This window comes from Wallemia mellicola (genome assembly GCF_000263375.1).
Source record: "Wallemia mellicola CBS 633.66 unplaced genomic scaffold WALSEscaffold_8, whole genome shotgun sequence".
NCBI classification, from domain to species: domain Eukaryota; kingdom Fungi; phylum Basidiomycota; class Wallemiomycetes; order Wallemiales; family Wallemiaceae; genus Wallemia; species Wallemia mellicola.
Window position 1 is genome coordinate 242,830 of NW_006531965.1, and position 25,233 is coordinate 268,062.

Below are 25,233 nucleotides of genomic sequence, written 5' to 3' on the forward strand. Positions count from 1 at the left end.
TTCAATGGATCTGTCTTAGCGACATTATTACAAAAGATAGTGAAATAAATCTTTCATACAAACTCGTCCAACCTCCTTATTTGGAAGTTGTTTGTCGTATTAATACCTGTCCAACCTAACATGTTACCCTTAACAGGATATACAGATGCGATCTTAGATTTCATACATTAATGATGCTGATAAGATTTACGACCAGTAAAGGATAACATCAATATGTAGAAGCGTTGAAGATAATCTGGTATCTTTCCTAAATGTGTTATGTTTTTCTTTCTACCTGCTCTGAGTATCACATATAGAATGATAATAAAAGATAATTACATGTCCGCAGATAACATTTATGCATTTATTTGTCAATATCTCACTAAGTAGTTAGATCACAGTATAACAACAACAATTAACGTGCTTGACTGTAATTTCAAATACAACCATACAGTCACTCGTTAACTAAAATTATTTTTTTACTAAAGCCAATCAGACAGAATGTTAACAAATCTTAGAAGTCATAATACGAGAGATAAATGATAAAGAAACAACATGTCTACACTATAAATACTTAGTCACTTTCGTCTTCAGATTCAGCCTCTTCGAGCCACTGTGAATTGTGAGTAAAGGTACGGTCAAAATAAACTAAAAAGACAAACCTTCAAGAATGGTTTAGCAGAAACTCTAACTTTCTTCGATACATCCTTGTCAACATACTTCTTTGAAACGTGAGTACCCCAATGTTGAATAACGGCTTCCTCCAAGAGATCAGCTTGGTAAATTTTCATGAGGATCTTAGGAAGCTGTGGAAGGAGTTCAGGGTAGTTAAGACCGACGAGTCTTTCTAAACCACCAAGCAAACTCTTTTGGTGCTTCTCTTGACCGTTTTGAGACATTTTAGACAAAACTGGAATCATAGCGTCTAACTCCTTGAAAGCGTTCTCTGTGAAAGCAGATTGAACGACGACTTGAAGAGCTTTATGTTTGTTCTCAATACCCAAGTCTTTCGCCTTATTGTAAATATCGATTGGCTTGATGTTTTCGTCATCCGCGTGCTTCTCTTCGATCCAAAGTGCTAATTGTGACTCAGGGGCATCGTTACCATCATCATCAGAGCCAGGACCATCTTGACCGAGAATGGTGGTGACACCTTCAGCCAATTGGTTAACTCTTGCTTGGACGGCGGCTTCTGAGGTGTCGACACTCCATTCGTTGTCGGCTCTTTGATCGGCTACAGGGATGTCCTTGATTTCAGCGTTGATTCTAGCGGTCAACTCATCTTGTGCTTGAGTATCATTCTCCATCTGTTCGACTTCCTCAGTTGCTTTGTTTGCGGCTTCAGCGTGTGCACCCTGACCCTTTTTCTTCTTTGGTGGAGGATTCTTTTGGATGTAAGTTGTCAATCTGTGACGCATATCAACGCTTGAACGTTTTCCGCAGGCTTTACAATCCTTAATAATATCGTCGTTTTTAGACATTTGCAAGTCGGTCTCTGGATTCTTGCAAGAGCCACAGAGGACGAACTTGGCGATGAAGCTGTCGAGGATTTCCCTCAACCTTTCCACTTGATGGGCACCGTTGAGGATGTACCTGTCATTCTTCTCGTCGAGGGTGGTTTGAGCACCCAACTCGAAACCGAAGAATTTTGTAGGGTAATTTGGAGGTCTAGAGAGCGCCTTTGAAATATCTGAGATATTTGGTAAGACTGTCTTTATACCGTTGCCTTTACCCTCGATCTTGATAGTCAATTGGGGCATTTTGTATCTATAGAATTTATCTTCAACATCCCTTCTAATATTTATCATAGTCATTGTATATCATGTACACTATAAATTATTTTTCCTTAATCGTGCTTCCTCGTTGTCGAGCAAGAAGAGAAGAATCAATCAAATTTAAAATCTTCTACTATAGAAACTTGGGCGTATGTTTTATCGTCTTCGTATTCTTTGTCTTCCTCTTTAGCTTCTCCTTCCTCTGGTGCGTCTTCTTTCTGCCACTGGGATTCGTAGAGCTCGTAGTTTGATTGTGCCTCTTTCTTCCGATGCTCACGCAGCTAGTGCTGTTAGCTGGCTAGTAATGTACATTAGACACCCACCTCCTTCGTTTCCTGCTTCTTCGCCTCCTTGTCCCTCGCTACTGCCTTCTCTCTCCTGTCTGCTATCCTCTTCTGCTTTCTCTTGCGGAAGCCAGTGAGGTAGTCCCTCCGCTTTTCCTCGTCAAAGACTAGCTCATCCACCTGCTTAGACTTCTCCCTCCTCTTTCTCGCTATCGCCTCTCTATCGACGCTCAGAATAGCCTTATTATTAGCTTTACCCATCAGAGATAACAACCAAGAGCGATAACGGAAAAAATTTATTTATCTTTTAAATGCTAAACTCTTTACAAATCCTACTGTAGATAAAGAAAATGCATCCTCTCCTTTCTTCGTATTGTAGCCTGTCTCCCGGAGGTGTGAGGGTCCAAATGAGTTGGCAACATCATCAGGCTCATCAACCTCGCCAGCCGTTGAACTTTTATCCTGTGGGTTATCTATCATTATCATACTATCGCTGGAATCTGTCGATGGACTGTCGTTTGGTGACTCTCCAATCCTTTTCTTCCTTGCCGTCGTAGATGCTAAAATTACAGTATTATCACGACTATAAAATGTCATCCAGGATCCCATTTTATCCCCTTTGGACTTTTTTACCGTTGAGCCTCCATTCGTCACCTCGTCAGGCACTTTTGGTACCGTACCCACTGCCGCTGGTTTTACGTGTCCAGCTGTAGGTCCATAGATATAACTAGCTTCCTGACTTGGTCGACGTGTTTGTCCATTCGATGGTAATCGTGGGCCTTCCCCATGTATCGCTGCATTCTGATCTGCTAAAGTTGGCGCAATTTCCCCAGACCCTATCATTTTACCAATATCCAAAACTATCTCACTTGGTGCCCGACTAGTTAGTTTACTAACATTTAATCCTTTCTTCGGGTCTATCGGTGTGGCTTTTTCAGTCTCTGCTTTGAATTTCAATAATTTTTCATCTTCACCTTCAATCAAAACCTCTGTTCTAGCATCTGTGCTACACTTATTAATTTGAAAATCAACCCAATGAAGTCTATGTCCGACGACAATAAATTGCCATGCTTCGGGTTCTGAATCGTGAGGTTTATAAGCATCGTGGTCATAATACCCTGGTGGTGCGATAAAAGCGCAACAACTTTCAACAATGAATGTATTAATAGCTGATCCACTTCCAGAAACACCAAGTCTAGTCCAATGATTATGACGGAAATCGAAAACATCAATGGCTGTAGTGTTATAAGCCTATAGGGGGAATTTAATATGATTTTAATAATTCATTGTTCACTAACGCAATATTCATCATAATTCTCATAATCATGTGAAGCAGGGACAATAGTAACACCCGCAAATATAGCTAATTTATGACTACCAACGAGAATCATAGTTGATTCCAATCTCTCTCGCGGTGGCTGACCAGTAGTGGTGATGAGATCTTCCAATGAATCATCAGATTCAGTTCCGGTATACCTGCGCTGAATGCCTGTATCTATTTGCATATTTTCATCTCTTTGATGCTGTTGGAATTGTCTCTTGACTTTCAATTTTTCGAATCTAGCTTGAGAATAAGCTTCTGGCGAGCGATAATTATACCATGTGAAACTATCTTCAATGACGTTGTATGATAATTTATGAAGATTATCAAAAATGACGTTAACCGGTTCATCAACCTGTGCGCCACCGAAGTAAAAAATTTCATCACCGACGACAGTCTGAGCATGACCGAACCTAACATCAGGTGCCGACCCTTTTATATCAGGTAGCTTCCAAGTTTCTTGTTTAAAATCGTAAACAAATACGTCATTATCCCCTATGGAATTTTCACAAATGCCACCAAATACGATAAGCGAATCACGCATAGTTGCAATAGAATGACCTCTTCTAGCTGGTGGCCAAATAGACTCCTCATGGCTGCCACTACTGTTAGAGGGTCTCTTCCGAGGTCGTTTGCTGAAATTGTTAAGATAAGCTTCTGGATGTCTACTATTTCCTAGCTCTTGTATTGTCCAATCCTCAATATTAATCTTATATATACTATCTGACAAAACGCCTGTGCTTCTTTCGTCGATTGTTGTTGCCTGTGTCGGATGATCTGACTTCACTTTCGGATGGCGTGTACCACCGAACAAGTAGAGCTCATCATTATAAGCTGTAATTGGAGCCATAAGGGGCTGCCATTGGTAGCTCTGATTTGGGGCATACTTTGGTGCTTGGACCTTAAGAAAATGTCTGTCCCAGAGTCTTGTCTTGAGGTTAAGAACATATACCGATGGGTTTACGGATCTAAGAGGTTGTCAGATAACGCAGAATGAAAGCAGATATCGCTCACAAATAAGGTAAATAAAGGTAACTACGTATTTGTACGGCAGACTATGACGATAAGTGTGATCATATACCGAACTGGAACACTCACTTGGTGGCCAAAAGCAGGCGGGAATATCTCAGGGATATGCTCTTCGACGTCTGTAGTGAGATCCTCATCCTTGTGAAAGTTTATCGTAGGTTGTAATTTACTTGGTGATGGGAAACCAGGTGCTCGTTGTACATCAAATTGATCCCAATGTGCGCCTATATATCATATTAGACACCTGTCTGTATGCTCTAGTGTATACTCTTACCGACAAAGCTCAGATGTCGCTTGGCTATATTGTTGAATGATCTGCAAGTCATCGACAACCTCACAAGGTCCACAGTTCTGAGTCTATTCAATATTTCAAAGAGTATGTTATCATCCAACTCTAATACCCGGCTCATTTCTAGTTAATACACTGAAACCGTGTGTACGGTAGTAGAAGATAAACCGCAAGAACGAAAGAAGTCGAGAGAAAAAATTCATCGTATTATATTCTACATTAAATTGTCACTGGTATGTTATTATAATACCATCAATCGTATCCAGTCGTGCTTCTATTCTGGCTTGGTCGACCATTACCGACACTCAGGAAACGAGAAATTCCAACATTGTTAGCAACTATTCCAACTTGTTTGTTTATTTGTTGTCTGATACCTTCCTGATGCTGCAAAGAAGACGAGAAAATTAGCAAATCTTTATATTATCACAAAGGATGACCTCACAGTGACGCCAAATAATTTTACGCTAGTTGACGACCAATTTTGTATGGCATTTATGTAGGCACTGCTCCAAATCGCTATAGTGCGCCATATCATCCATGCTTCTGTCCATTTGAAATTGTCGAGCGTTTTATTGTGATTACCCAACTCTTGTGAAATATTCGCATTTCTGAGTTCAGCTAACGCGGATGAATTGCTCATTTCTTTCTTTATAATTGGCAATAACTGAGTGACATTAGTAAATTTATTACTTGGAGGATAACCCACCTCTGTTACAGCCAACAAGATAGCATCTAATGGGAGGGTAGCCACCCAACTCATCACCCAATCCTCGGTTGCAACGAATGGGGTATCATTCTTGATCATTGTTTTGTATCCGCAGATGGTTCCAGGAACATCACCAATAAAGTTTATCTTTTTGTCATTACCAGGGTCTGACATCTGACTGGCTGTGCGCAAATGCTCAGCTTGTTTGCCCTTTGCCTTTTCAGACATTTGATAATTGGTCAATGGCGTGCTTATAGACCTTTGAGGTGGGTATGAGAGCTTGTTGTTACCGGACGTCGTCGCATTTCCATAATCCAGACTGGAAATTCTACTACCCTCGATCATACTCAGACCTTTTTGCAACGTTAACGTAGCTAACGCTTGCAGGGATTCACTGTTGAGTAAAATTGCGTAGATTACATTCGGGTTATTGTTCAGTTGCTCATATATGATCCCATTAAAAATATCAAGCATGTAGAACAAATAGCGTGGATTACCCTTATCAGCGAAAAGGAAATGAGGTGATGCTAGAGCTCTATATATGGCTAATAACCTCACAGCGGATAATTGCGAAAGGTGTTTTAGGTATATGCTTAGATTAGACAAAGAAGCCATAATCGGTGAGTAAGATGCCGGGTGTACGTTTGCAGTGAGTACGCTATATGTGGTATTTACCAATAGATCCGACAAAGTGGACGAACCATCGGTGAATGATATTGGACTATCGAGTGCTTTTCCGAAATCTTGATTTACACTCAAAGTTTGAAGGAAAGAAACGAGAAGAGTAACCAATGTAGAGTCCTGCTTCTTATCTTTTACATAATTTAATGTGTTCAATAAGCGTGTCGCGATTGGATGATAATGTCCATGTTGACTGAGATAAATCGCGAATTTGGTATTAAGATGATAGCATCTCCAGAGAAAGAGCCACAACTGTACGTTGCTTGGTGATTTCATGCTTCTCTTACCAGTCGATTGAGCAACAGTTTGGAAACCATATTTGATCGCACTTGAGTTGTCATTTGCATTATTCTGGTCGATTATCTCTAATGAACGAGTTAAAATGAAATCGAAATCCTGTTGTCTATGTAGTTTTGACAGTGATTTGCTAAAAGTAGACCCATCGTCGTTCAAAAGCAGTAAGAGAAGGTCTAATGAGAGTAATGATAAGTTGGATTCCTCTACGGTGACTTGAGTAAAGCGGAAAGAGTATTCAGCAAATGACTGGTTAATGAGTGACGCCAAAAGAGTCAAAGTGGTCTTCCTATTCAAACTGGATAACGGTTTTGCAATGCTAGACTGCACTTGCAAGAGATCTTGGTGGCTTGAAAACAATCCTGGACCCAAAACAGCCAGTATAGTCGACAGGATTATAGCTTTGTTTGTATCTAATGAAGAATTGCTGGTGATACTGGTCGACGAACCAACACCTTTAGCCCAAATGAGGTGGTTGATAGCTGTGGGAGCTTGCCCCGGTGGGAGGATATACTCATCAGGTACCGTAAGCCCTATAGCATAAAGACTATCGACCAGTGCCCATAACAAGGACTGTAAGAGTGGTTGATCGTTATAGGAGAGCTTTGAGACACCATCAAAGCGGTCAGACTCATAATAAACTGTGAGGATCTTAACCAATAACTTGTAGATGTTTAAACACTCGGCTGGCTCTACTAATTTGCTCGTAGGTGCGTACAACATGCTATTGAGTTTATCGGTCAATCTGTAGAGCAAAGAGTGAATATTTTGGGGTATTGCAGCTAACAAATCAGCCTTTGTAATAAGATCATCCAAGCTCTCTGTCCAGTATCTACTCCAGTAATCGGTATCGTCGAGCTGAACCAACTCGAGTTTGAGTCTATTAATCCCGCTATCAGATAGTCTGAAGTTTATTTTACTATTGTTCGTGAATCTATTAAGTATTGACTGCATTTTTTTATCGTCTTGAACGTATGAGAGCAGGATGTTTCTTGGTAATCTACGATAATGTCAGGAAGACAAGCTGGAAAAGCTAAGCCACTCAAGGCACCAAAGAAGGATAAGAAGGACTTCGATGATGAGGACATCGCCTTTAAAGCGAAGCAAAAGGCAGAAGAGAAGGTTTGTGTCGCGTTTGATGGTAAATAATCGCTTACAATAAGACAGGCGAAAGCAGAAGCTATCAAAAAGTGTAAGTAACTACTAGGACTTCGCAGCTAACATCTTATTTTCAAACAGTGGGCGGAAAAAAGTAAGTTCGTCTATTTTACAAGTCTTTTGTTCATTACGGTGTCCAGGAAGTAATTACTATGTATTGTAGATACCAGGGCCTGGTTGCTGGTATCCAGTTATCTATGCATCGTCAGCATTGCTTTCTTCTTTCAGGAGTACTCTTACCCCTTCTTGTTGATTGTAGAGTTCTGGGGTGTATATGCCCGCCTCTTCTGGGTCATATCCGCCTGGAAATCTCACCGTATCTCCGGGAACACTGTCTCCATCACTGTTCACATAGACATTCGTACAGCTTGGGTAAAATTCGCATCCACCAACCTCATTGGCGTTGTGAAGTGCTATTATCTCATGTCTGATGATGTAGTTTCCGGGTTGTATGTTTCCAGGTATCTTGGACTTGGCAGTTGCAAAGTCAACTAAGGAAGCCTGCTCCCATTGGCCATCTTCTCTCATATCCTGCTCTGAGATTTTGAAAAAGTCGACTGTTGTTGGGTCTACGTTGTTACAGTCATCATAACACTAATATGTCTGTTAGATGTGATTAATAATTGTGAAAATTTTCTCACATTTCCCATATATCTGTAAAGCAATCAATTTAAATGTAAATAATTATAAAATATTACCCACGTTAACAGCGGACCAACCTGATGTGGCCATGGGTAGCCATCGTCGCCACCATTCCAGACGAATTCAATCTCAGCTCCTGCCCCGACTTCGGCTGAGTATTCTGAAGGCAGAGACTCTCTGCCACACTGATAGAACTATCAACAAGATGAATATAGCACAGACGTTGACTGACCGCAAGATCTGGTGAATAGATGTCTGTGATTGGATCAAGGTTTTTAACTTGTCTGATAGGACCTTGAGCTTTAAATTCTTGTTCTTCACCATAATTTGGGTATGGGCCATCGTATGTAACGCCATCAAATATAACTTCTGGAGATCGCTCGTTAGGGTTTATGAGACAAACGCGAATATAAACCCACGCTTGACAATACCATGAGCGGTGGCGGCAGCCAAAACGCTAGAGAGAGTTAGTAATTTCAACATTATAGTTCTAATTCAACAGTAGGTGAATATCATATTTGTTTGGACATTGGTATGAATACACTAGAATATGTGCGACTAAATGGGCTGTTTAGAGGGATCTAGAATTCTGAACATAGGAATAAACGATAAAGTAAATATAATAAATATTAAGAGGCTATCTTTTGTACTTCCATCATGTCTACCCCGTCTGAGAGCAAGAAGAAGTCACAGCTGAGCAAAAATCAACTCAAACGATTAAAAAAGAAGAATAAGCCAGTAGAGAAGAAGAGTATATCGCCACCTCCATTGCCTCACGATGCACAGAATGACGAGAGAGACCTTGCAACAGAAGTAGATCACAAGGAGGAGGAAATCAACGTCGAAGAACTCCCAGAAGAGTTCAAGAAGATATTCGAGAAGTTCCAGCCTGTAGAGGAAGAGAAAACTGTTAGTTAATACGCTCTCTATATATCACTACTAACAGATAGCAGGAAGATGCTATGAAGAATGAGTGGCTATACAGCGACGATGATGAGGATGAAGACAACGCCGCTAAGGAGGAGGAGCAGCTATCAAAGAAGAAGCTACGTAGGATAAATAGGCTGAGCGTTGCAGAGTTGAAGTCACTAGTAGCCAAACCGGAAATAGTAGAGGCAGTCGATACAACATCCCGTGACCCACGTCTACTAGTCCATTTGAAGTCATACAAAAACACTATCCCGGTACCGTCACATTGGTCTCAGAAGAGAGGCTTTTTAGAAGGCAAGAAGGGTATAGAAAAGCCATCATTCCAGCTGCCATCATACATCGCAGATACAGGTATAGGCGTACAACAAGATGCCGTTAAAGAGCGCGAAGCTGAAATGTCATTGAAGCAGAAGACCAGACAGAGAGTACAACCACGTATGGGTAAAATGGACATTGATTATCAAAAACTGCACGACGCATTCTTCAAATTCCAGACTAAACCACCAATGTCCGACTACGGAGAGACCTACTATGAAGGAAAAGAGTTTGAAACATACGTAAAGGAGAGGAAGCCTGGTGAGATATCTACAGAGCTAAAAGAAGCGCTCTCTATCCCTCCATTGGCACCACCGCCATGGTTGATTGCGATGCAAAGGTATGGCCCACCGCCAAGTTATCCAAATTTGAAGATTCCTGGATTGAATTACCCAATTCCAGAAGGTGCACAATGGGGTTTCCATCCAGGTGGATGGGGAAAGCCACCTACAGATGAATATAACAGACCACTTTATGGTGATGTCTTTGGTGTTATTCCAAAGTACAACCCAGATGCAGCTGAAGAGATTGATAAATCACTCTGGGGAGAAATACTATCAGATGAAGAGCAAGAAGATTCATCAGAAGAGGAAAGTGAAAGTGAAGAAGAGGAAGAAGAGGGTGCAGATGAAGGAGTTGAAGAAATGGATGAAGAGGCGATGGATGGTATGGAAACGCCGTCTGGAATGGCGAGTGTAGCAACGAGTGTACCTGGTGGTGGATTAGAGACACCAGCGTTCACAGACATCAGAAAGGGCGGTAGATCAGGTGCAGAGTCGGTCGTTGATAGCAAACCAAGGGAGTTGTATCAAGTCATACCAGAAAAGCAGACATCTGTTGATGGATTGATGGGCTCAGAAAGAGGATATGACTTCCAGACGCTCGGAGAAGAGAGCAATAATACAAGGAAACGCAAGACGGGTGATGTAGAGCTCGCTATTGACCCAGAAGAACTTGCGAACATGACAAGTGAGGAGATCAAGCAAGCGTATGAAGAGCAAAGACGGAGTTCAACGAATAGGGTACACGTACCAGGTGCAGATCGCGCAGAAGACTTCACAGATATACTCCAAGAAGAGCAAGGCAAGAGGCAGAAACGGGAGGAACGTCGAAGGGCAGACAAAGAGACGAGCAATAAGGAGAAGTTTAAGTTTTGATTGTAGAACCTCACGTGATAATTCTTTATATTTGGTGCATTTGAGTGAGACAAAGAAGACAGATTAGACGACAGTACCTGCGTTTGAGGCGATACGTGGCCATAAGTCAGCGCATTCCTTTGCAACAGCTGCGAAACGTTAGAGAGAAAAGTGTGAAGAAAAAAGACGTACGACCGGTGATAGCTGAACCCTTCATTTCACCCTTAGGGTTGGTGATGACACCAGCGTTGTCTTCGAAGTAGAGGAAGACACCATCACGTCTTCTCCATGGCTTACGTTGGCGAACGACGACGGCTGGCATGACCTTCTTACGGAGTTCTGGCTTACCCTTCTTGACGGTGGCCATGACCATGTCACCAGCACTGGCAGCTGGGAGACGGTTGAGACGAGCACCGGTGCCGATGACAGAGACGACGTATAAGTTCTTAGCACCTGAGTTGTCAGCGCAGTTAAGAACAGCGCCAGTTGGAAGACCGACTGTAAGTTCTTAGCGGGAGACGATAGACTGTAGAGAGTACCCACGGGTCATACGGAACTTGTTACCTTGGTTCTGCACCTTACTCATCTCTGTCTGTGTTATTTAGATTTGCTAGAGAAATTATTTTTTACCCACTCAGAATTGGCCTTGAGCTGAGATGGGTCAAGAGAAGATTTCAGAGTTTGGTGCGAGTAAAATTTGTAAAAACTGAATTTATTGTAAATTTAAGCCTACAATAGCTTTATTTTATATATTTCATTTATTATCTCCCATTCCCTCCGTTTGCTAGTTTTAGTAGAGCAGACTTGAGTTGGCAGCAGCTATTTCTCGATCTAGGATCTCGCTAGTAGAGATAGAGGCTATTAATTAGCAGCAGTAGCTTGTATCACACTTAGGCATCTCCCCCGACATTCCATCTCTCTTCGTCACAGCCATCATCATGAACTCAGAAGCTGAGAACCCTGTGGTCTGGCGCAGACAAAACAGCTACAATCTAAAGCAGAACAAGAGCGACAATAATATTCCACCACAGCAGCTTATACCACGGGCTAACCAGCAGCAGCAGCAGCAAGAACAGCAATCTGACCTCAATCTCGCAAACATTCTACATTATTTACAATCAGAATGGAGGAGGTAAGCCACCCGATGCATCGTTTACCATCTCTAATATCCCGCTCAGATACGACCGTGATCGGAACGAATGGGAAATAGAGAGAGCCGAAATGAGAGCCAGGTTGGCACTTCTTGAGGGCGAGAAGAGAGCCTCCGATAACGTCAAATCTGATCTCCTCAGACGCGTAAGAATGCTAGAGTACGCTCTCAGGCAAGAGAGAGCAAAATACATCGCACTCTCACAACCACGCTCTACTTCTCCAAAATCAGCCAACTCTGGCGAATCTATTAATGAAAAGCCAGGCGTGTCTGCTATACACCCATCCAAAAAAGCCTCTTTGAAGGACAATGATGGTTCTGACAGCCAGAAGTCAGACGACAGTCAAACGCTAGCTAGCAGCAATACACTTCTCAACAACCATAACTCTAATTTACCACAATGGTTACGCTCTACTAATCCATCAAAAGACACCAAGACACGCGCTAAAAGTCGGCAGTATTTACAACAATGCCTTGAAGAAATCACTTACCTTACCCATCCTACAACTCTCAATCCATTGACTGCAAGACCACACAAGGATGCTGATGGTTTTCAAGTTGAGAAACTCCCACAGTCAGTTCCAATGGAATCCTCTTCACCTAGTAATAGCAACGACAATAACAATGATAATAGTAATAACCAACCCATGGAGAAATTAGATGAACAACTTTCAAATTCTCTATCAGATTCTGTTTCTATTAAGGAAAGCCCTGCAGGTCCTATCGTTTCACAACCAATCATTGAAACTCAAGAATCTGTACAGGCTACACTTGCGCCACCAACTGGGCCATCGTCACCACCTGCAGTGACTACCAATGATTTAATAAGGAAGGATGAAAATGTTGAAGAGCAAACTGAACAAGTTGATCAAAATGTCGAGCAGCAACCTGAGCAAACCGTTCAAAATGACAAAAACGATCGAGAGCTGGAACAAAGAATTCCAGAAAATGAAAATGAACAAGGACCGGAAGATGATCAAGATGACCAAACAGTTATTGACGATTCTGACGATCACGACCCCGAAAATGAGTCTGAAACGACTTTTACACAGACTAATGAAGAAAAGGATACCAATCAATCTATTGAGTTGAAAGAACAAACCGACAATTTAGTACCACCTGAAAATCCCTTAAATGCTCAACTACCTGAAGAGCAAGTTAAACCAGAAGAAGATGTAAGTAAAACGTCCTAATAAACCGATTTCTACAATTTCCCTTCATCCTATTTTACAAGCCAGTCGTTTCAATCTACTTGACATGCATTGTCGCTTTTTACATTTTGAAACAATGACTGACAGTTAATCTTTAGAAACCATCACAATCTGCTATCCATTTGACTACCACTGGTGAGTCATCTTGTTTGAACTTGTGCATTTTAATGAGATTTAATATAGTTGACGATGATAATGATAATGAAAGTATACGATCAGCAACGTCTTCAATGTCTTCGTCACAAGGTCTTTGGAAGTCCTGGAAGACCTTGAAGAGGTAGGTTAGATTCATGAGTCTATCTACCTCAAACTAACATCCATATAGTCACATTGATCCAGTTAGAGCTGTCGTTTTCAAAGATATAAACCCTGAACAAGCATTGATGATGACAGCCGGTGATGATACAGTTCTCAAATATTGGAAAATACCGAAAGACACTAACTCAATTGAGGAAATCCAACCAATCGTCAATTTGAGAGGTCATACTGCACCAATTACGTCTATAGCTGTGTCCAAAACGAAGAATGTCGTATATACATCAAGCATAGACACAACTATCCGTGAATGGGAGATAACAGATCAAGATGGTGATTTACTCGATTTAGACAAGCTCATTGGAAAAGTGTACGAAGGTCATACGAACGCTATCTGGGGATTGGCATGCACGTCTACTGGAAAGTTGATCAGTGCAGCAAGTGACTCTACCATCAAAATATGGAATGAGAAAACCGGTGAATTAGAAAGGAGTATTAATGTCGAAAGACCTTGTTCATCTGTCGACCTCTATGAGGAGAATGATGAAATGAAATTAGTAGTAGGATTAACTGATAAAAGAGCGATAATGATTGATTTGAATAAATCTGATGAAAATTATACAGAATTTCTAGTAGATGATGCCCAAACTGATAATGACACATCTGTACAATTCAATGATCTGGTTATAGATGGTGATAGAATGTATAGTGCTCATGAAGATGGTAAGATTAGATTATGGTTATTACCGGGAGGTCAACGATTGGAGACACTCATCGCGCATCTCGACAGTTGCACTGCGATTGCTTTTCAACCAAATACTAGAATAATGGCTAGCGCAAGTCATGATTGCTCAATACGCTTTTGGACAACAGACAAATTCAGTCAAATACACAGTCCAGGTGTTGCACACGCAGCTTGCGTGCAAGAATGTGGTGGACATAAGAAAGTTTTCAGTGAAGGTGTCAACCAAATCGCATTTACACTCGATGGTGACCTCTTTGCAAGTGCAGGTGGAGATGGTAATGTTAAGTTGTATTACAAATAAGAGATATTTTCATATATAATATAATATAGTATAATATATATATATATATATATTGATGATAAAAATACACAAAAGAGAAAAATTTCAAGTGATTTCCACATGCATAGAACATACAACGTCAATAAATTTAGACGTCAGCGTGTGCTGGGAACTCAAAGACGACATCCTTGCCTGCGAGACGCTTGTAGATAGACTCGAATGAGGTGAGCTTGTGCTCGAGGATGTGTGAGTCCTTTGGATCAAGGTAACTAGACGATTTGTTAGCACGCGAGCTCTGCAAGAGATTTTATCTCGAGCGCGCTCCAGCGGAAACCACGATCGATGAAAAATTTACTCACCACTTGATCAACTTGCTACCGTCAGCAGATTGACGAAGACGCTTACCAACGATTTCAGATGGGAAGACGATATCGTCGAGGATAGCTGAGTGGACAGCAGTAAGAGTACGTGAGCGTGGTCTTTGTTGAGTTTGCTTGGTGTTACGGGTTGGCTTTGGAAGGATACGACGTTGAGCAACGAAGACGACGTGTCTGTCAGAGAACTTCTTCTCTAACTCACGGGTCAAACGTTGTTGGACCTTGTGGAAAGCCTTGAGTTGTGGGACAGGGACGAAGACGACGATGGCCTTCTTACCACCCTTGACATCAACCTCACGGGCAGATGAGATGGTGAGTGGAGCAAGCTCAGCCTTGAGGTCTGGGACGTTGTTGCCCAAGTCAACAAGAGCTTGGCCGACAGCCAATTCAATTTCGTCTGGTTGTACGCGGGCTGCGTTTGCTGGTGAGCTGTTAGAGAGAGCTCTTATTAATAAACTAGAAGCTCACCGGAGCGTTGAATCTTGCTGGCCATTGCTGCTATTATCCCTGGTGGTAGTACACACTGAAGAGAAGACACTTCAAAAATCTGCGATTGAGGGCGATCTCATTTTTATTTCATAATAGTGTAAAATGACTATTAATCGTGTTTATCGGGTCTGTAATTAATACTTAAACACACTAGAATTTCATAGAATGCTTTAGAACAACATTTTGCTGCGTTGTCTGAAAATTTTCCATTTACATGCATATATAGCTATATAATAAAATACATCTAATAGGTACATATATAAAGCCCCCAAACAACCCAAATAGGCACTTCTTCGACAATTTTTTAAATATTTTGTGCTGTCCTTCGTGACGTGTCAATTATGAAACGTAGCGAGAATGCTCGCGTTGGCATCTTAAACTCAAACGACAATGATGTTCAATTATAGGCATACTTTTAGCCTCTTATTAATTGGATTCCTAGCTATACTAGGATGCTTATCAGCTGTACAAGCGCAAGAGAACGATTATGGTAAGTGTTGTTTCTATCGCTTGACTCAACTTAACAGCTCATAGGAACTGTTATTGGTATTGATCTTGGTACTACTTACTCTGCTGTCGGTGTGCTCCGTGGTGGTCGCGTAGAAATCATCGCAAACGAACAAGGAAACCGTATCACTCCATCCTGGGTGGCATTCACTGATGAAGGTAGATTAGTCGGTGAATCCGCTAAGAACCAATACGCTCAGAACCCTTCAAACACTGTATTCGACGCTAAGCGTTTCATCGGTCGTAAAATGGATGACCCAGACATGAAGCGTGACGCTAAGCACATGCCATTTGAACTCAAGTCCAAGGCTGGCAAGCCAACTATTGGTGTTGAATGGAAGGGTGAAGACAAGCAATTCCAACCAGAAGAAATCTCAGCCATGGTTCTCGGTAAAATGAAGGAAACTGCCGAACAATACCTCGGTACTACCGTTACACACGCAGTCGTCACCGTCCCAGCTTACTTCAATGATGCACAACGTCAAGCTACAAAGGACGCAGGTACCATCGCTGGTTTGAATGTTCTCCGTATCATCAACGAACCAACTGCTGCTGCTATCGCTTATGGTCTCGACAAGAAGGACGATAAGGAATCACGTATCTTGGTCTTCGATCTTGGTGGTGGTACTTTCGATGTCTCACTTTTGTCCATCGATGACGGTGTCTTCGAGGTCTTGTCTACCGCTGGTGACACTCACCTTGGTGGTGAAGACTTTGACAACCGCGTTCAAGAATACCTCGTCAAGCAATACAAGAACAAGACTGGACAAGACCCATCAAAGAACCAACGTTCAATGGGTAAACTCAAGCGTGCTGTTGAACAAGCAAAGCGTCAACTCTCTTCACAAGCATCAACAAAGGTTGAAATCGAAGCCTTCTACCAAGGTGAAGATATGGTTGAGACTCTCACCCGTGCCAAGTTTGAGGAAATCAACAATGACCTCTTCCGTAAGACTTTGAAGCCTGTCCAACAAGTTCTCAAGGACGCAAAGGTCGGCAAGGATGAAGTTGACGACATTGTCCTCGTTGGTGGTTCAACTCGTATTCCAAAGGTTCAACAACTTCTCCAAGAATTCTTCGATGGTAAGCCACTTTCAAAGGGTATCAACCCTGATGAGGCTGTTGCATACGGTGCTGCTGTCCAAGGTGGTGTTCTCTCAGGTGAATCCTCAGCTGATGACATCTTGCTTATTGATGTTTGCCCACTCACCCTCGGTATTGAAACTACTGGTGGTGTCATGACAAAGCTCATCCCACGTAACACTCAATTACCAACCAAGAAGTCACAGATCTTCTCAACAGCTGCTGACAACCAACCAACCGTCTTGATTCAAGTTTACGAAGGTGAAAGATCAATGACAAAAGATAACAACTTGCTCGGTAAATTCGAATTGACTGGTATTCCTCCAGCACCACGTGGTGTACCACAAATTGAAGTCACCTTCGAATTAGATGCCAACGGTATCTTGAAGACTACCGCAGCTGATAAGGGATCTGGTAGATCAGAATCTATCCAAATCAAGAACGAAAAGGGTAGATTATCCCCAGAAGACATTGAAAGAATGATCCAGGAAGCTGAAGAATTCGCTGCTGATGATGAAGCACAAAGATCAAAGGTTGAATTGCGCAACAACTTTGACGGTTTCATTGGCACTGTTAAAGGTCAATTAGCTGACTCTGAAGGCTTGGGTGGAAAATTATCAAAGGAAGACAAGCAAGCTTTGCAATCAGAATTGAAGGATGCTGAAGACTGGATCCAAGAACAAGGTCAATACTTGGAACCACAAGAAATTGAAGACAAATTGTCAGAAGTCCAAGCATTTGTTTCATCAATCACCCAAAAGTTATACGAGGAAGGCGGACATACCGACCATCACCACGATGAACTTTAAAATTCTTTTTCTTACGTTTTCTTTGCATGGATAATTTATATCTTTTTACGATTCTACTGTCATGAGCTCATCACGCGAGACGACATCTTTGTTAGCCTGGATAAACAGCTATAAGGATGTCTTGAATGAATTTAATGATGGAATAGCTGTTAATGATATATCTGAGTTGGCAGATGGTATACTTCTCTCTGGCATTCTTACCAAAGTGTGAGTTCAACTAGTGTGACAATATAAACCGCCAAATTAACGCGTATTTAAGTGATCCAGAGGCATTCCCAGCTATACAGAAACCAAACGAGGATACTTCATTCACTACTAGGTTACAATCACTGACGAGATTACAAGCTAGCCTGACTTCTCTCCTACCAAACTTACCAGCGCTTAATCTTAGTTTGCTAGCCTCAGCTAAACCTTCAAATGCTACAGGAGCAGAGGATGAAGTTATACAACTCGTAAAGCATGCGCTTATCGCCGCTGTCAAGGGTGCGGGTGGACCCTCTGTAGTACAGGGTATAGGTCAACTCGGGGAGGACGTTGGTGCAGGATTAATGCTAGCGATAACACCAGTGATGGATAAGATAGACAAAGTTAACGAAGAGCCTGCGAATGAATCAATGGTGGAGAATTCCTTTGCTGAGCGTTCATCGTGAGTGTTGTCTTTCTAACTCATCTCACAGTATCTGATTTAAGTACTTAGCGACGAGGATTATTATGCACTTTTAGCAACTCATACTGCCCTTACGCAGGAGAAGAAGACAGTCGAAACGGCTTATCAGCAATTACTCGATGATATGCGCACGTTGAGAGAAGAGCATGACGATACGATAACTGAACTAGCTAGCCTTAGAGACGAGACTACGATTCAACAATCATCTGCAACGAGGGCCGACATTACAGAAAGAGCTGAGGAATCACTTCGCATTGAACTCACGAAAGTACGGGATGAGCTACAAAAATCTGAAGATAACCTTGCCGAATCTGAAGCTATCAATGAGCGACATACTAACGCTATTAAAGACCTCCAAAGGAAGATTGACGATTTATCGCACAGAGCAGCCGAAACGAGTAAATTGAAGGATCAATTAGAGGAGAATAAACATGCTGTTGCTAAATTACAGAAAACTGAAAATGTAATTGAAAAGTATAAGCAAAAATTGGAAGATTCAGCTAACCTTCGTCGACAATATAAATCATTAGAAGATCAGAACGCGAAACTTGTCGATTTGAATGCATCTTTAGAGGCTAACGCAAAGCAAATGAATGCCAACAAGAGCTTAGCTGATAGCTATAAGACTCAGCTGATGGAGTTGGAATCAAGACATGCTCAGCGTAACAAAGAGCAACAAGAACTTAACTACGAACTGTCTCAACTGAGAGTATCCCATAATGCACTTGAAGAGGAGAAAGCTAAGGCGTCCGAGCATATCGACCTTCTCGAAGAAAAAGTCCGAGAAATGGAAGCTGACAGAACACATGCCGAACCTGAAAAAACACTATCGAAAGAGACACAAGATAAAGATGAAGACCTTGAGCTTGCACTGAGCTCCACCTCTACGACCGACCTTAAACTTCAAGTCAGGAGATTGGTTAGGGAATTGGAGTCAATCAAGAATGACAAAGGCGGCGATCCAAATAGAGTCGTTGTCCTTGAGAACGTCCTAGCTGATACGCAGAGAATGAAAGAACGCTACGAGTCAGATTGGATGAATGAGCTGACGGAGAAGTTAGATTTGCAGAGAAAGATGGATGAAATAAAGAGAGGAATGGACGAAGGCACAAATGAGGGGTATGTGATTGAATCACTATGTGGTTTTACTGACACTCTTCTAAAAGACCAGAAGTCGTTATTGCATTGAGACAACGACTGAATGATTCTACTGACGAACTTGACAAGATCAAGAAGGACTTTGCTGAGCTTCAGTCTCTCCATAATGGCATAGCTGATGAACTTACGAGAGCTAAGTCTGATCGTGGGTACTCTATACTTCTTCCTTATTGTGCTAACATCAGCGTTAAGTTACACTAGTATCAAAAGACCAGATAGACATACTGAACTCATTAAGACAGAGCGTAGATGCCGAAAAGTCAGAGATAGATAAAGAAAACCACGAACTGAAAGACAAAGTCAAGAAAATGGAGTTACACGAGAAGGAGACGCTCGAAAAAATCAACGGTTTACTTATGGAAAGAGTACAGCATCCGTCTGAGTGAGTCTCTTATACATTTACATGGTTATACTAATAGAAACGCCAAGTGCGACTAGGGGCATGACAGACAGCGACAAAAACTACATGTCGCAACTGATGGGTGAAATACAAAAACCAAATAACAGAGAGAGCGAGCTTCTAGAAAGAGCCAACAAAGCTGAATCTCAAGTTCATGCACTCACATTGGCTATGGAAGACATGAAAAAGAGGCACCTTAAGAGAAGGCAAGAGATGTTCCTCAACCAGCAGAAAGTATCAAATAACATCGATACGTACTCTGATAAACCATCTGACAAACAATCCTGGCTTGGTCTCCAAAGGGCTAACGTAAGTTATCTTCTGACCTCTAATAAAATTTTAATGCTGTGTCTATAGTTAAACGGATCATTCGTCCAATAAATATACCATTTGTCATTTTTACTCGCTTTGTCGTTGTAACTATCATTCCATGGATATATACCTTGTGAAAATTTTACAAATTATTCACACAGTTTGTCTAGCCATACGTGCAGTGCCACATATTGCCAAGACGGCTGGAACCTTTACAGAAGGTATAAAAAGGCTCTTAATCAGGACATTCACAATCTAACTTTCAGTCATACCTGAATGAAGTACATTGGCACATCTTACGCAGTAACTACACTCCTCATCCTTGGTGCAGTCGCACAACCTATCGCTCAGGCAGGCGATGCTAGAGTTGGGAATACTGTTCAAAATCATAGTTTAGTAGGACGTCATAATGATAACGCTCGTAGGTAGTTATATCTACTAATATGTATAACAACTAATCACTCACAGATTATGATCCCAAGAAAGATAATAACAATGACAATAATAAGTACGGTAATCACTATAATTACGACGCGAAGAAATATGACAATAACCCAAAACCAAAACAAGACAATGATGATCACAAGAAATATGATGATGATAAAAAGAAGTATAATGATGATCACAAGAAAGGTGGCCAGTACAACAACTATATGAAAGGTGATCAAGGCTCTGGCGACAAGAAGTATGAGAATGATTACAAGAAAGATGGAAACAAGTATAATGGTGATAACAAGTACAATGATGATCACAAGAAAGGTGGCCAGTACAACAACTATATGAAAGGTGATCAAGGCTCTGGTGACAAGAAGTATGAGAATGATTACAAGAAAGATGGCGGCTATGATCACTACAAGCAAGGAAACTACAATAATCATAAAGGAGATTACAATGACAACAAGGTAGATGGCTCCAACAATGATAAGAAGTATCACTGATTCTTCACACGAAGTGGGAGCATTACTTTCTATATTTAGGTAACTCAACTGACCTTACCACAGCTGTGAACCACTATTAGTGTACTACTTCACCTTTATTTAGCAATTCATGAACTTTAACGAAAAGACATTCTATTTATTTTCTTCAATACATACTTTCATCGAGTCAATTATTCCCCTTCTCGTCGGCAGATCTTCTTGTGTATGTGTGTACGCGAGCAAGGGAAGCTTCCTTAAGAATCTACCACTAGCTTCATGCGTTTTTGCTACAGCCGCAATAATATCTACTGGACTCTCGTCATTCGATATTAGCCCTTTTATGACCAGCTCATTCAAACAGCCGTTCAGGACCTTCTCGATCGCCTTCGTGGATGGATTACCAATGTACTGCTTAATGTCAGCCCTGTCCATAAAAGCATCATCAATAGCATTAGTCAAATTGGACGTAGCGATGATAAGCACATTTTTCCGTTGTTTCAATTTATCAATTTGGGTCAAAAGCGCGTTAACAACTCTGAGAGCATCAGAAGGCTCGTTTCCGCTAAGTGATGCTTGTCTTGCAGCAGTGAGTGACTCGACTTCGTCAATAAGGAGAGTAACAAATACTGAATCATCTTCTGCCAATTTGTTTATAGAGTCAAACATCGCTTGTACAAGTTTACCAGATTCGGAAAACCATTTGGAGAATAAACTATGAGCGTTTATCTCTACCAATCTACCTTGAGCATAGGTTTCATTCAAACGTATACTCAAATTGTGCGCTAAGGCTTTCGCTAAACTGGTTTTACCGGTACCAGGAGGGCCATGGAGTAAAATTATTTGGTTCCAGCTTATTAATTTTTGGTCTATGTTTCTAGTCGAAAATTTTATCGTAGTATTGATGTAGTTCAAGAGTTTGTCTTTAATGTTGTAATCGAAATGTAACGTATCCCAAAGTCCTTCGAGCTGTCCATTAGGCAGTTCTAAAACACTAGCTGACTTCTCCTTGTTGATGCCGTCATCATCATCTTCGTCTTCAAGAAGATCTACCAGATCGGATTCTACGTTATCAAAAAGTTGATAACTGTGTACTACGAAGCTACTGTTGGATGTAATTTCTGTGTTATCATCTGACGCGACGTTGAGTTTATATAAAACACGTCTTCTCTACTTACCAGCTGCTAATTTAATTGTCCTAATATCCAAAGCTACATCTGTTGAACTTATAGAGTTCCAAACGTCCGACATCTTAATATCTGAGAGGAAAATGGTATCTGTCCCAATCGGTCTCATATCATTGAGTACTGCTTTGACGACTTCATTTGATGTACTGTAATCTAGGTCTGATTCGCCTTTGAGTAATACATCAACTGAGAAGACTTTAGTCTCGACGAATAAAACCAAACATTTTCTGCTCACCGTGGATTTGACGTGACATTTTCAATAGAACCAGCAACTAAATGATAGAACCACCGTCAAAGGCTGCTTATGAGAGTTTAACTGAGCAGGAAAAAAACTTTTTATACAGTCTACCTAATAGAGTTGAATTACACGCTCATTTGAATGGATCAATACCGATGGAAACGCTTGAATCACTTGCTCAAAGCTCTAAAGAGTCTTCTGAGGGTATAGAGGTATTTAAGAACGGAATATCGTTGGACGAAATAGCAGAGTGAGCTTCTTTATAGCTATCCTAGGCTTCCCTGATATCAATCAGCTTCTTTGACTTGTTCCCTGCGATTTACAGTCTAACATCAACGAGGGAAGCTGTCACGTAAGACTTCATTATTGATACAAGGCTATCTCTCATTTTAATATTTAGCAAAGTCACAGTTGACGTACTAAGATCATTCTTACATGATCAAAACGCAACTAAGATAGAATTGCGTTCTACACCACGTGCAACTCCTCATATGACGAGGTATCAATACATCCAGGCAGTTGTCGATGGTATTGAAATAGTCGAGAAGACACTCGGTGAAAATAGAATCGGCTTGATCGTCAGTGTGGACAGGAGAATGTCAGCCGAGGACGCAAATGAAGTTGTTACATTAGCATCCCAGTTCGATAGAGTTGTTGGTATCGACCTCTGCGGTGATATGTTCAAAGCTCGTGATTTGAAAGCTCTCATTGGGCCTTTATTGCGTGGAAAGGAACTCGGTAAAGGTCTAACAATGCATTTGTATGAGGTTGGTACTTGTCAACGTTTTGGTATCATTTTAACTTATGAGATAGACTGAACCACGTAATGAAGAAGAAGAAGAGCTAGAATGGCAACTTCTACAACTCAAACCGCTGCGGTTAGGACACGCGACATACCTTTCAAGTAGAGCCCTTGAATTTGTAAAGAAAGAGGGTATTTGTATTGAACTTTGTTTGTCTTCAAACGTAATGTGAGTTCATTTTACCCGAAGATACCAAAACATAACCTCTTTCGAAGGTGCAAAACTGCGAACAGTGTAGGCGAACATCATATAACTAGATTACTAGAAGAAGGCATCAACGTCACAATATGTACCGATGACCCATTGCCTTTCCGTACAGGTTTGATGAAGGAACTGGCAATATTATTAGCTCAACCACCACTTGGATTGGGATTATCTAAGGATTCGGTGAGAAGCATAGCGGATAACGGAGAAAAGTTTATGTTTATAAATAATTAGATATAAATTAGGTTATACATTATAATCAATCCAGGTTTTGGCAAAGCCTGTCAGCAAACGCAGTTTAGCGGTGCTTTCTTGGGTATTTCCATCATTCTCTGAGACGGGTGTTCCTTCACGCATCTCATTTTCTTGATTTCGATGGGATGGTGGTTTCGCGAGGTAATCGAGACCCTCAACTGAATCCAAATCAGAATCGACGAGGTCTTCTTCATCATACATTTCCAAAGTGTGATGTGGTTCTAGCTCTTGCTCTTCCACCTCTCCCTCACTTCCATCGCCTTCTTCTCTTTCTACATCTTCCTTTTCTTCTCCAACCATCAGCTTCCTCTCATCTGATTCTTGATCTTGATCCAGATCAGCTTGGTTGCTTTCGCCATCTTCATATACACCTTGCTCTATGTCACTATCCACATTTGAATCAAACCTCGCTCTTTTTGAGGGCAGTGTAAGCGCGCTACTCTCGCTACTACTGCGTTTAAGACCATTTAATATTGTATTCGTCATGTATTCTTCATATTCCTTATCTTGATTATCGAAATTCTCTTCTATATCAGCATCTTCGTCTAAATCCTTCAGTAGATTCTCAAAAACCTTATGATACGAATATGGTTTTTTCATTATTGGTAGATTTAGAGGTAAAATTGGTTCAGATTGAAATGAAGAGAATGGATATAAGTCTAATAGCGTGGCTGTTGCTTCATGATTCTTATCATAGGTTCTAGCATCTTTAATCCATTCTTTGATATTGTAAACAGGTGGTGCTACAGTTTCAGTCTCTAACCAGTAATCACGTTTTTCATAATCTCGCGACTGAGGTCTGCTAGTGCCGTAAGTCATGGCTAAAGCGATATCTACGTCGCCTGTATCAACTTCTAACATTTCCTCCTGTTTGTGTCAGTTTCCCATCATCATAAAACCTTAAAACTAACCTCCTTATCTTCCTTACGGTCCAAAAATATTGATCTCGTCTCAACGTTCGCTACAAGTACTCTTATGAGCGGTGTTAAGAACTCTCGAAGGTGGAAGTCAACCAATTTAAGTATCTCAGCGTTGATTGCATCATTACCGATTATTTTCTTCATTGTTTGACCAATGTAGAATTCCTTCGAATCCTTAACATTTATAGGCGTATTGAGCTTCTCATCAATCTGATCTTCCGTTAGACCCTTTTTTCTTAGTCTATACCTCCTCATTTTTTGAGAATTTCTAAAGTTTTCATCTGTTTGTACAACGGGTTTTAGGTTATTGATCTTTTTCAAACGTGTGTTAGATTGGTTCTGAAAGTCTATCAAAAAGCTACTGAAAACGTCCTCCAATTCACCAAATTTATCAGAAATTTCATGACATAATTCAGCATCTGCTAGCGGTATTCTTTCCTTTCGTATATGACTTTCATAATCTAGTACATTTATATAATCCATACACTCCCGTTGAGTTTTAGTTTTAACGTCTAAACTAATCAAATCAACTCTGAACCTCGACCTTCTCGCTAGCGATCTGAAGAAAGCTTCCTTTTCTTTACCAGTCCAGGATGTAGATATTATATGTGAATTTTGGTATGCACCATCGTAGTCCTTCTTGTGAAGTAAGCGTCTATACCTCAAGACCTGCTCTGCAGTGATTTCCATCATCGACGTCACGCTTCAAGCAGCCATTATAGTCTTATCA

At 41.1% G+C, this 25,233-nt stretch overlaps 15 protein-coding genes across 15 annotated transcripts; 6 read left to right on the plus strand and 9 right to left on the minus strand.

Annotated features, from left to right (window-relative positions):
- Positions 1 to 477: 477 nt before the first annotated feature.
- On the minus strand, positions 478 to 2,314 carry WALSEDRAFT_60274 (hypothetical protein). Its single transcript, XM_006958097.1, has 3 exons — positions 2,078 to 2,314; positions 642 to 2,035; positions 478 to 592 (listed from the first exon to the last, which is right to left on the minus strand). The coding sequence occupies exons 2-3, from the start codon at positions 1,791 to 1,793 to the stop codon at positions 554 to 556; spliced, it is 1,191 nt and encodes a 396-aa protein (XP_006958159.1). The 5' UTR covers positions 1,794 to 2,035; positions 2,078 to 2,314; the 3' UTR covers positions 478 to 553.
- On the minus strand, positions 2,066 to 2,299 carry WALSEDRAFT_18109 (hypothetical protein; the record flags this gene model as incomplete). The annotated part of the gene is made up of 1 exon (XM_006957965.1): positions 2,066 to 2,299. One exon carries the CDS (start codon positions 2,297 to 2,299, stop codon positions 2,066 to 2,068), a length of 234 nt encoding a protein of 77 aa, XP_006958027.1.
- Positions 2,315 to 2,333: 19 nt separating the features above from the next.
- On the minus strand, positions 2,334 to 4,823 carry WALSEDRAFT_60275 (hypothetical protein). Its single transcript, XM_006958098.1, has 6 exons — positions 4,663 to 4,823; positions 4,458 to 4,612; positions 4,374 to 4,414; positions 3,337 to 4,327; positions 3,013 to 3,289; positions 2,334 to 2,955 (listed from the first exon to the last, which is right to left on the minus strand). The coding sequence occupies exons 1-6, from the start codon at positions 4,796 to 4,798 to the stop codon at positions 2,339 to 2,341; spliced, it is 2,217 nt and encodes a 738-aa protein (XP_006958160.1). The 5' UTR covers positions 4,799 to 4,823; the 3' UTR covers positions 2,334 to 2,338.
- A 40-nt stretch (positions 4,824 to 4,863) lies between these two features.
- Positions 4,864 to 7,312, minus strand: WALSEDRAFT_57330 (hypothetical protein; the record flags this gene model as incomplete). The annotated part of the gene is made up of 3 exons (XM_006958099.1): positions 4,864 to 5,061; positions 5,120 to 5,341; positions 5,384 to 7,312. The coding sequence occupies 3 exons, from the start codon at positions 7,310 to 7,312 to the stop codon at positions 4,930 to 4,932; spliced, it is 2,283 nt and encodes a 760-aa protein (XP_006958161.1). The 3' UTR covers positions 4,864 to 4,929.
- Positions 7,313 to 7,366: 54 nt separating this feature from the next.
- WALSEDRAFT_64093 (translation machinery associated TMA7) lies at positions 7,367 to 7,614 on the plus strand (the record flags this gene model as incomplete). The annotated part of the gene is made up of 3 exons (XM_006958100.1): positions 7,367 to 7,480; positions 7,526 to 7,550; positions 7,598 to 7,614. 3 exons carry the CDS (start codon positions 7,367 to 7,369, stop codon positions 7,612 to 7,614), a joined length of 156 nt encoding a protein of 51 aa, XP_006958162.1.
- On the minus strand, positions 7,603 to 8,812 carry WALSEDRAFT_60277 (glycoside hydrolase). The gene is made up of 6 exons (XM_006958101.1): positions 8,578 to 8,812; positions 8,391 to 8,527; positions 8,219 to 8,343; positions 8,158 to 8,170; positions 7,757 to 8,110; positions 7,603 to 7,711 (listed from the first exon to the last, which is right to left on the minus strand). The coding sequence occupies exons 1-6, from the start codon at positions 8,639 to 8,641 to the stop codon at positions 7,667 to 7,669; spliced, it is 738 nt and encodes a 245-aa protein (XP_006958163.1). The 5' UTR covers positions 8,642 to 8,812; the 3' UTR covers positions 7,603 to 7,666.
- Positions 8,813 to 8,869: 57 nt separating this feature from the next.
- WALSEDRAFT_37969 (DUF382-domain-containing protein) lies at positions 8,870 to 10,594 on the plus strand. Its single transcript, XM_006958102.1, has 2 exons — positions 8,870 to 9,067; positions 9,112 to 10,594. The coding sequence occupies exon 2, from the start codon at positions 9,121 to 9,123 to the stop codon at positions 10,558 to 10,560; it is 1,440 nt and encodes a 479-aa protein (XP_006958164.1). The 5' UTR covers positions 8,870 to 9,067; positions 9,112 to 9,120; the 3' UTR covers positions 10,561 to 10,594.
- On the minus strand, positions 10,539 to 11,192 carry WALSEDRAFT_32419 (ribosomal protein L14b/L23e). The gene is made up of 4 exons (XM_006958103.1): positions 11,174 to 11,192; positions 11,083 to 11,131; positions 10,732 to 11,037; positions 10,539 to 10,688 (listed from the first exon to the last, which is right to left on the minus strand). The coding sequence occupies exons 2-4, from the start codon at positions 11,123 to 11,125 to the stop codon at positions 10,624 to 10,626; spliced, it is 414 nt and encodes a 137-aa protein (XP_006958165.1). The 5' UTR covers positions 11,126 to 11,131; positions 11,174 to 11,192; the 3' UTR covers positions 10,539 to 10,623.
- A 285-nt stretch (positions 11,193 to 11,477) lies between these two features.
- On the plus strand, positions 11,478 to 15,082 carry WALSEDRAFT_60278 (WD40 repeat-like protein; the record flags this gene model as incomplete). Its single annotated transcript, XM_006958104.1, has 7 exons — positions 11,478 to 11,671; positions 11,718 to 12,864; positions 12,999 to 13,035; positions 13,084 to 13,177; positions 13,226 to 14,449; positions 14,540 to 14,981; positions 15,029 to 15,082. 5 exons carry the CDS (start codon positions 11,478 to 11,480, stop codon positions 14,199 to 14,201), a joined length of 2,448 nt encoding a protein of 815 aa, XP_006958166.1. The 3' UTR covers positions 14,202 to 14,449; positions 14,540 to 14,981; positions 15,029 to 15,082.
- WALSEDRAFT_32423 (40S ribosomal protein S7) lies at positions 14,284 to 15,082 on the minus strand. Its single transcript, XM_006958105.1, has 3 exons — positions 15,026 to 15,082; positions 14,540 to 14,978; positions 14,284 to 14,449 (listed from the first exon to the last, which is right to left on the minus strand). The coding sequence occupies exons 1-3, from the start codon at positions 15,048 to 15,050 to the stop codon at positions 14,329 to 14,331; spliced, it is 585 nt and encodes a 194-aa protein (XP_006958167.1). The 5' UTR covers positions 15,051 to 15,082; the 3' UTR covers positions 14,284 to 14,328.
- A 332-nt stretch (positions 15,083 to 15,414) lies between these two features.
- On the plus strand, positions 15,415 to 17,520 carry WALSEDRAFT_60280 (78 kDa glucose-regulated protein). The gene is made up of 2 exons (XM_006958106.1): positions 15,415 to 15,536; positions 15,581 to 17,520. Exons 1-2 carry the CDS (start codon positions 15,437 to 15,439, stop codon positions 17,443 to 17,445), a joined length of 1,965 nt encoding a protein of 654 aa, XP_006958168.1. The 5' UTR covers positions 15,415 to 15,436; the 3' UTR covers positions 17,446 to 17,520.
- Positions 17,521 to 20,258: 2,738 nt separating this feature from the next.
- WALSEDRAFT_68779 (hypothetical protein) lies at positions 20,259 to 20,920 on the plus strand (the record flags this gene model as incomplete). Its single annotated transcript, XM_006958107.1, has 2 exons — positions 20,259 to 20,403; positions 20,451 to 20,920. 2 exons carry the CDS (start codon positions 20,259 to 20,261, stop codon positions 20,918 to 20,920), a joined length of 615 nt encoding a protein of 204 aa, XP_006958169.1.
- Positions 20,921 to 21,052: 132 nt separating this feature from the next.
- On the minus strand, positions 21,053 to 22,264 carry WALSEDRAFT_37979 (AAA-domain-containing protein; the record flags this gene model as incomplete). The annotated part of the gene is made up of 2 exons (XM_006958108.1): positions 22,075 to 22,264; positions 21,053 to 22,029 (listed from the first exon to the last, which is right to left on the minus strand). The coding sequence occupies exons 1-2, from the start codon at positions 22,190 to 22,192 to the stop codon at positions 21,053 to 21,055; spliced, it is 1,095 nt and encodes a 364-aa protein (XP_006958170.1). The 5' UTR covers positions 22,193 to 22,264.
- A 95-nt stretch (positions 22,265 to 22,359) lies between these two features.
- On the plus strand, positions 22,360 to 23,584 carry WALSEDRAFT_68781 (Metallo-dependent hydrolase; the record flags this gene model as incomplete). The annotated part of the gene is made up of 5 exons (XM_006958109.1): positions 22,360 to 22,571; positions 22,617 to 22,673; positions 22,722 to 23,088; positions 23,135 to 23,292; positions 23,340 to 23,584. 5 exons carry the CDS (start codon positions 22,360 to 22,362, stop codon positions 23,560 to 23,562), a joined length of 1,017 nt encoding a protein of 338 aa, XP_006958171.1. The 3' UTR covers positions 23,563 to 23,584.
- Positions 23,548 to 25,196, minus strand: WALSEDRAFT_68782 (hypothetical protein; the record flags this gene model as incomplete). The annotated part of the gene is made up of 2 exons (XM_006958110.1): positions 23,548 to 24,450; positions 24,495 to 25,196. The coding sequence occupies 2 exons, from the start codon at positions 25,194 to 25,196 to the stop codon at positions 23,575 to 23,577; spliced, it is 1,578 nt and encodes a 525-aa protein (XP_006958172.1). The 3' UTR covers positions 23,548 to 23,574.
- Between the last annotated feature and the right edge of the window lie 37 nt (positions 25,197 to 25,233).